This window comes from Lates calcarifer, linkage group LG20 (assembly GCF_001640805.2).
Source record: "Lates calcarifer isolate ASB-BC8 linkage group LG20, TLL_Latcal_v3, whole genome shotgun sequence".
NCBI classification, from domain to species: domain Eukaryota; kingdom Metazoa; phylum Chordata; class Actinopteri; family Centropomidae; genus Lates; species Lates calcarifer.
The window spans coordinates 7,972,516-7,981,882 of NC_066852.1; the positions used below are offsets into that span (position 1 = coordinate 7,972,516).

General features: G+C 36.5%; 1 protein-coding gene across 1 annotated transcript; it reads left to right on the top strand.

The window, feature by feature from the left end:
* Positions 1 to 3,028: 3,028 nt before the first annotated feature.
* On the top strand, positions 3,029 to 8,954 carry ube2g1a (ubiquitin-conjugating enzyme E2G 1a (UBC7 homolog, yeast)). Its single transcript, XM_018691401.2, has 6 exons — positions 3,029 to 3,237; positions 5,259 to 5,361; positions 5,511 to 5,608; positions 5,835 to 6,013; positions 6,265 to 6,384; positions 7,647 to 8,954. The coding sequence occupies exons 1-5, from the start codon at positions 3,192 to 3,194 to the stop codon at positions 6,349 to 6,351; spliced, it is 513 nt and encodes a 170-aa protein (XP_018546917.1). The 5' UTR covers positions 3,029 to 3,191; the 3' UTR covers positions 6,352 to 6,384; positions 7,647 to 8,954.
* Positions 8,955 to 9,367: the final 413 nt, after the last annotated feature.

Genomic DNA, 9,367 nt, shown 5'->3' on the forward strand with positions numbered 1-9,367 from the left:
TCTGGGGTGGTCATATGCTTTCACACAGATCTCTACTGTGATGCAATGCTGTAAACAAGCCAGATATAATTTTCATTTTCCTCCGGTCTTTACTTTTTTTCTTTCTTTCTTTTAATGAGCAGGAAAGCAGTAACATTAGATAGCATCATGTGCTACTGCTTTGATTCATAAATAACTTTTAATAGCTTTATCTACACGGCCAGCTCACACAAGGACTGAAATAGTGAATGAGGGTGTCAGGTGGTAAACTATAGATGAATGTATTGTGACTTTCATCAGTGGTTTGCCTCTGATACATTACAGCATGTCAGTCCAAATGTTTGTCAAACTGGAGAACAGATAATTAAAAGTCAGTGCTGCTCATCAAATGTGTGTTTTCAAAGTCCTTAAAATACATCTGAATGATGTAATAGCACGAAGGATGAGGAAGTAGCAGAAAACTCCTTCTTTATTGTTGTTTCCCTAAAGTCTTAGCAAAACTGTGATCTGAAACCTCCATAACTGTTCAATTGGTGGCAATGCTCTGTTTGATATATGAATATAATGTAAAAGGTTCAATCACCCTCTTGTCTATGGAAAATAAGTTGTTTAAGTTTGACTATTCAGTACAGATGATGAAGTGACGTTAATCTGCTGTATGCAAGATTTTCACCTACACATTTTTACACACACCAACGATCATTCCTTAAAGTTCATTTATATATATGACATATATATATAAGACATTCCTCTTTTGTAAAATAAACTGAGCCTGACAAGAGTGATATGCATCATTTACTTCACCACTTTCAGTTCTCTAAAATAATCTTTAGAACAGCTGGTTACCTGTGAGATAGCAAAGCTTCAAAACACATTGTGCAGAATATTGAGAGATAAATGCCTCTATCTCTCACTTTGTGCAAGTGTGGAGACTCACCCACAAAGAGTGGAGTTCTTTTGGTGACCCTGGCTTACTGCCATACAACCTTAAAGTCTTGGTTCAGAGATGACCATTATAATCATATTGATTGAGAAGATTTTATAGTGGGCCTACATTCTTACAGAGTGACCTCACAAAACTGTGTCAGCTAGTTTAGAGACTTTCTAGCCTTATTTGATCAGATGCAACAGACTGTGAAATTACGCAGACACATACACGTACTGGGTCATCATCCACCAACGCAGCCACATGTGTGGTCACTGCTTGACAGTAATTTGCAATTCCTATCAACTTCCTCCTTCACCCATGACACAAGTGAGGTCACACCGTAAGTCAGGAGGTGAGATCATTCTCACCTTTATGAAGTAACCAACCAAAGTTATATTAGTGTTAAATGATAATATAGCAGTCAACATCATACAGTAACAGAGAAGGAGAAAAACGTGTGACGTTTTTTTTTTTTTTTTTTGTATTTTTCCCATCATCCATCAGTGGTATTCTTATTAGTAGTTGATGATGTGTTGGTAACAGTAATGTAAAAAAAGTAAATTTTGTTATTGTAAATTTTGATGTCAGTTTGTTGAGGCTGTTAGGATCCTGTCAGTTGCTGCCATCTAGTTTCTACTGTGAGTATTACAGTCCAGTATGAAACCAGTTTGATGAAGCATGACCAGAGAGCAATGACAGAGTAAGGTGGTAGCAGGTGGAGAAAAATATATAAAGAGTGGCAAACATCAGTATTCAGTTCAAAATACAGTTAATATGAAATGTAGGGGGAGAAACTGAAAATAAGAGGGAATAATTACAAGATTATGGAAATTAAAATGGTAATTTCACCAGCAGCGCACAGCACATTGCAGGAAAGCATCTGACTTTTTAATTACATAATCTTGGATACAATGCATAATGGGTAGTCTTAATCACTTCAAAGTGTACATGAAGCTGCGATGACTGATGCAGTTATGACTCATCTCCTCTGGAGTGGATTCAGTGCTTGAGGGAGGCCACCGTGGGTAGGCTTAACTGTAGTTCTTATTTCACAACAATTTTACAAATAATATTTGGACTAAGTCATAATGTAGGATCATTCTTAGAACAATTTCCTAGACATTTTTATTTACCAGCCCAGGTACACTATGTATTCTCAGACTGACAGTAGCTCTGAGTCAAGATAAATGCCTCAAACTAAGTTGTGTGTCAGTCCTTGCTCAGTGTTTGGTCTTCAGCAATTTAGTCTTTGTAATTCACAAAGACTAAAACAGCTCTTAGGTCTGTTATAAGTTTGAGGCAGTTACCCAGGACACCTTCATCACTGACCATTAACAGTTGTTCAACTTCTGCTTGGTCTATTTATGCATTTGAAAACAAAAATAGACTAGAAAAAGCAGATGTGCAGCAGAATACTCTAAACCAAACCATGGCACTTCAAATGCTGAGTGATTCATTACAGGGAGGAACATAATTTACAGCATGTCAGGATTAAGTCTATCTAATCTTACACACAGTTGGCACTCAGTGTCCAATAAACCTTTTCTATCATTAAAACAATGACTAACTCAACTGTTTTGCTGATGAATAGCAAAGTTAGTTTCCATGTTGTCATGTATTTTCATTGTTGTATGTTTTTACATTAGAATATGCGTCTCAAAGATAAACAATAAACCTGTCTGACGGGGTGTCAAACGGCACATGTACTGACTAACTATATTAACGTATTAATTAAGTCTATACTGTATCATTTATTTAGAATTACAGAATACAGAGGAACAACTTGATTCAGTTTCAGTTGTAACTTGTATTGACATGCTGTGAGTGTTTATTCATGTTCACATCAGATGCTGAAGGAAACTAGATCATTTCTAAAAGAAAGAATCAAAGATCACAACTACACATCAACATAGAAACTCAAAAGTTACACATTTTATACAGTTTGTCTGTTTTTTTAAACCTCAAATTCAGATATATTGTATTGCCCTAAGTTTTGATAGATAGTAGATAATGAATGAATGGATGGATGGATTAATCTGGAGAAGACTGCAGCTAAAACTATGCCCAGTAGATGGCAGCAACTCACCAATGAGGAAACCTACTGCTGTAAAAGCTGAACGAAGAAGAAACAGCAGCAGTTGCAGGAGAAGGCGACGGAGAAGAAGAATGACGAGAATGCTAAACGGAAAATAGAAGGGACGGAGAACTGTTTGGTGAACGTTAAATTAACGCCTTTACCTCGAAATATTGCCATTTAACATAGCTGCATTACATTCGCTAAACTATGACAGAGCCTCAGTCAGCGCTGTTACTCAGGAGACAGCTTGCAGGTAATTAAACCTTGGTGTTAAGTGATGCTGGCTGCCGAGCTAACGTTGAACCCTGCCGTTAGCTGTGATTCAAACGATGGTGCTGGCGCAAACTGTTTTCTTGAACCTTCCACACTAACGTTAAGGTCCCATGACAAATAAACTGCGTGGGGATTGTAGCAGTGGATGTCGACAGACACACTCCTCGCTCGACAAATTGGCACATTCAGTGTGTTGGGAGACCAACTCACTTAGACGTGTGTTTCGACTTTGCATACTGATTTCAGGTGAAAGCCGCTGTCAGAGGTCCCAACGACTTTCTAGTGTCGTGCTAGCTAAAGCAGTTAGCCTAACGTTAGCCTCTAGCTGGCTCGACTGACTCGGATGTGTTTACATATATCTTTACCGACAAAAACAAGTGGTGTTTTGCATTTTTCACATACGGTGTTAACTAATTAGGCAATTAACGTGATAGTAGTCTATACTTCCATGCATAAATCTGATTACTATCTCACAAGTTGACAATATTTTCCTCGCTAACCACATAGAATTGTCAACATATTTAGCCAACTCGCTACATCTGTAGGCTAACATTAGCTGCTGTCACTGTTGTTAGCTTCAACACGCCAAGCTAACAAGCTAATGTTAATCTCGCATTACCTCTGTTCGCTATTTTAGCAGAGTCAGTTGCAAATTAAATTGAGCAACTCTAATATTAACCACTTTCCAAACGCAGCTGTGTCGAATAGATATCGTGTTAGGTTTTAGGTTTATAGCACTAATGTTAGAATCCAGGTTATGGTCAAGATAGTAAATTCCATATTCAACTTGTCAGGGACATAATGTGCCCCTTAGTAGTTTACTATTATACCTTCTTAGTGACTAGTAATTCCTCTGCATATTTTTAGTGGGGCATTTGATTGAAATTAGGTAACGCTAACCTAATGCCACCTTATTTCACTGCCTTCTTACACATGCTTGGACCTGTTGTTGAAAAATGAAATTAGATTTTTTTTTTTTTTTAATCGACAAATACGTGTTTAGTGTTGTTCATAAACACTTAGTAGAATCTTAAGTCTCTAAATCTAAAATTTTAAATGAATGTGCAGAAAGTCAGATTAACAGGTAGTGTGCCAACCAGCTGAGAATAATACATATCAGTCAGGGAGCAGATACTGTACCTCTGCCAAGGGTGGCCAATAAATAAACATTAGAAAATATTTAGAGGTTTATAATCTCCTTAAGCCAGATCTGCATCGAAATAAACAGAGGTAGACTGTTACAGAATATTGGTGAGTTCCTAAAGTTAAGGTATTACTGTGCAAAATCTCCGACTGATTCAGACTCATAACATGATGGCTGTATAAGTTGTTGCTGAAGTGCTAACCATAAGTGAAATCCCTCCATATCTTTCAAGAGTTGATATGTGCATCATGTTATCAACATTTTTTTTTTTTACAGTTGTATGTTATGTTTAAGAAGTATGATATCCTAAATTGTCAAGGTCTGTAGTCATTTTTGGCTAAATGCAGGGGCATATCACAGAATTATTAAAATGGGGGTCATCTAAATAGGTTGCAAATCTGCTGAATATTGGATGAAATGTGTAGACAAATTTCACCAGAAGTATTGTGCTGAAAAGCACCACAAACCGTTCTTTCACAGGGTTCCAGATTTCTGATCTGAATCCGTATATGAACACCACTTATATAGGTCGTTAAGGTATTTGAGTATGTGATCATTATATAATGAATAAAGCAAAAATGAATTATGTGTGAAATTAGGAGTTGTAAAGTGCAGTATCTTGAGAAATACAATGTGATCCTGTGAACATTAGTTGGCCCTGGACTATTACAGTGTGTGTTTTCAGCAACATGGTGCTTCTTACTAACCCCCCTAGCAAGGCCTCTTAAGACAAGGGTTATGTTGTCTCCTCAGCAGTCTTCAGAAAAGCACAAAATCGGCCTGTTTAGCATACTGTAGGAACTACGACATTAGCCATTGGCTATTTGACTTTGTTTGACATTTGTTTTTATATCCAGAGCTGAACAAAAACCCAGTGGAGGGATTCTCAGCAGGCCTGATTGAGGATAATGATCTCTACAGATGGGAAGTCCTTATCATCGGGCCTCCAGACACACTGTAGTAAGTCTATCACTGTCTTATGTATGGGATATAGGAGGAGAGGTCTATTGTTATTTTGTTCTCTAAACAACTCTTATTACCTCTATTGCTCTGCAAGCTTTCAGAGTACTTACCTATTGATTTTCCTCTCTGATTTTTTCTGTTCACAGTGAAGGTGGTGTGTTTAAAGCTCATCTGACATTTCCCAAAGATTACCCTCTCAGGCCACCTAAAATGAAATTTATCACAGATATTTGGCACCCTAATGGTAAGTTTATGTATACTACACTGTCAGTGATATTTACCTGTATTTGTTTGAGGAAGTGGAGGTTCCATTTCTTCAAAAGAGCTCATGAGAGTAGGGTTAGGTTGTCTTTAAACAATATTACTGTTTAGTGGCTGATTGGTTAAATATTACATGTAAATGTGAATCAAAAGAAAACATTAATATCCGTTATACCATAATTTGTATTCTACATGTTTTCGTTTTCTAGTTGACAAGAATGGAGATGTATGTATTTCTATTTTGCACGAGCCTGGGGAGGACAAGTATGGCTATGAGAAACCAGAGGAGCGCTGGCTGCCTATCCACACAGTGGAAACAATCATGATTAGTGTTATCTCTATGCTGGCAGACCCAAATGGTGACTCACCAGCTAATGTGGACGCTGCAGTAAGTTAACTTGTTACAAAAGTTATTTAGAAATGGTATTTGAATAAAATGGATACATGATTTGCGAATGAATGCAATTAAAACTCATATTATGAATATAATTTGATTCTGTATAAATTAAACCATAGATATCATAATTACAGCTAAATGTTATAGAACATATAATGAAATTAAAAAAGGGACATATGCTATACCCTAGAAAGATATAAAACTTAAGCAAATTAATTGTCTTTACCTTTTTTCTCCTGCAGAAAGAGTGGAGGGAGGACAGACACGGTGCATTTAAAAGGAAAGTCGCCCGTTGTGTACGAAAAAGCCAAGAGACTGCGTTTGAGTGATACTTAGCAAGGATCTAGCTTCATGTTTTCAGGGCAAGTATTCTTGACTCAAACTCTTAAAACCTTTTGTGAATCACAAATAACTTAAGCTGATTAGAAATGGCTGCCTATTGCACCAGGTAAATTTAAGTACAAATGTATTGTGGTTCACTACACTCTACCTGCACCTTCATGAGGGTTCTAATGTTCACGTTTTGTTGAAATTGTTTTTGACTTTTATGGTTATTTTGGAGGCTGCAGTTTGTGGTGCATATAGCATTATATTGAGAGGTGTTTTGGTCAACCTGCCCTCATTAATATAAATGAGATGGACAAAATAAAGTGTGATGTGTAATCAACACCTCTCAAAAACAGTTTAACCAAAGATGGAACATTAGGACCTTTATGAAGGTCATATTTATTGCAAAGTTCTTATATTAGACTGCATTATAGTGCATTCACACATATGGATACTGTAAGTAGTTGGTAATATCTGGATTATCATTAATATGTAGGAGTGTGTTGTGTTGTAGTCAGATATTATCAGATATTAACGGACACATCCACAGCAGCAAGACACACCATCAGTGTTGGTGATTTGTTTCCACGTCATTCTTCTTTTTTTATGTCAAAGAAACATGTGAAAGATGTCAAATTAAGATTATTGTGATTGGCTCTCTCTTGCTTATTGCTCACACCACATTTGAGGATATTTGCATAAAGATGAGTTTTTCCTCAACTTTCCCCCTGTAGAGTTTTTGTTTTTTTGTTTTTGAGTTTGTCAAGCTCAGAGGCAGGGCAGTAAAGGTCTCATTCATAAAGAATAGAAGCCTGTCATTCGTTTTTGAATCTTTAAAAAAAAAATTCAGTTTCTAAATGTGTGAATGCACTGTTGTGCAATAGACTTTTCTAAGAGAACTACTGCATAACATAGCAATCTTTGAGGTTTCTGATTTGTCAATGTATTTCCATTGTTTCCTCTGTTAAGTGGAATTCAGTTGATTGTGGCAGAGGAAATTCTCACAATTTACCTGGCCACTCATTTGAAAGGCTTTGTGTTAGTTGAAGTTGTCATCTTACACTGTCATCTATGGCACACCTCAGCAGGTGTCAGACCGTCTGGTTTCAGTAACAAAGAGTTAAGACTTGATACCTGAAGTCTGAATTGCACATACATCTAGATGGTGTAACATACTGCAGATCTTTTGCTGCCCTTTTTATGACTCACTATTTGTGCCTGTTGTTAATGTTATGACTTGTGTTATTGGTCTTGCTGATTCCAGTTTTTCTGTTATTTGCTGTGTGCTCTCCCACAGGTCTCCAATTGAAAATCAACATGGCACTGTTTCCTGCACTCTTCCACCCGCCAGGCTTGTCCTCCTTTATTTTGGCAGGAACAGACTGGCTACTGTAGGCTGCAATAGAACATAACAGTGACTACCAAGGCTGACAGAACACCGCCAAGCAAGTGCCAACTCAAAAGAAAAATGACAACAAACAAACCCAGAAGATGATAAAACATTTTTCAAGTCTATGAACTGCTTCTACATTCAGGAAGATATTGTAAAGACATGTATATAGCACAGACTAAACCGGATAATATATAAGCTCCCTTTCCATCCATCAAGACATTTAGACCAAATGGATAGTGCTGGTTCAGATAGATTTATTTTTGTCCACTTTCCCTCTCTCAACTCCAGCATGCAATAGTTCTCTTCCGATTGTTTTTTTTTTTTTTTTTTTTTTTTCAGGATGTCTTAAACAGAACGAGAATTGTGATGCTGTTGGGGGAATGTCAGCTGTGAAGAGCTTGATTGATTCAAGTGAGACATGAATGACGTGGCTGATGAAGGGTTTTTCCATAGTAGAAAACAAAGCTGTTCTCTTGGGTTCTTTAACACACTCAGAACTCAACATTGTACCTGAACAATTTTGTTTTCATTCATCTGTTATAAATCTTACCATCCAGCTCAGTTGATTTGAGAAAGGCAACATACCCCTTAATTTTTGTGCATGCTAAATTTTGTTTATCTTTTTTCAAAAGTGCCTCCTAATAAAATGCTTGGCCACTTCACCCTGCATTGAACAGTGTTTAAAATATTGAAAAAAGATGGAGAAATTGTGTACCACCTATGTATGAATTTACTTAATAGCCAGTACACAGGGAATCTGTATAATTAGGTAATTGGTAACAATTTGGTGTAGCAATAACTCCCCTAGTATGAAGTGTACACATGTTAATTTTTGATATCCTGATACAATTTGAGGTCCTCTTCTCCTCCTATTATTTTAGCAGCCTCTCTTTTCCTTGTCTGTGTTGTCCTCGGTAGGAATTGTTATGCATGCTTTATCTTACTTTTGTTTTTTTGGTTTGTTTTTTTTGTTTTTTTGCTGAATGTTTCTGGGATTTTGTTTGCGAATGTTTGAGTGTTTGTGTATACAGTATGTGTGCCCATTTTGTTTTGTCATGCTCTGCCCTGATCCACAATCTCACAATTATTCTGCTCACTGAACTATTGCAGTTTTGCCTAATGTACAAAGACAAAATACTGATGTATATTTTTCATGTTATGAAACCTGTTACCTGTAGTGAGTTCTTCTAAAATATGAACTTTTTTTCAATATTTACTTGTGTATTTAATTCAGATGTGTTTTGGATACAACATGAATTACACATTGCCCATAACAAAGACAAGAGAAACCTTTCATGAACACAAATAATATTTTTCAGCAAAATGTTCAGTAGTAGTCCAGAGTCTAAACTTCATTTGTTTCATCAGCCAGAGTACTCTTCAAATGATATATTTTGATAAAATGTTCTTTGCGTGAAGAGTTAACTGTGGATATAGGGGATTGTGCAAGAATATTTGGCTTCGTATCTTTTTTTATAAACTCTGCCAGTCAATAGTTTGGGTTTTCTCTTGCCAAATGAAAATGTTTATAATTTTATATTTTTTATACAAATATGTATATTTATAATGTAAAAATTAGCACAGCATCAAATCATATTTATCTACCGTATCCTCAGATTAGCTTT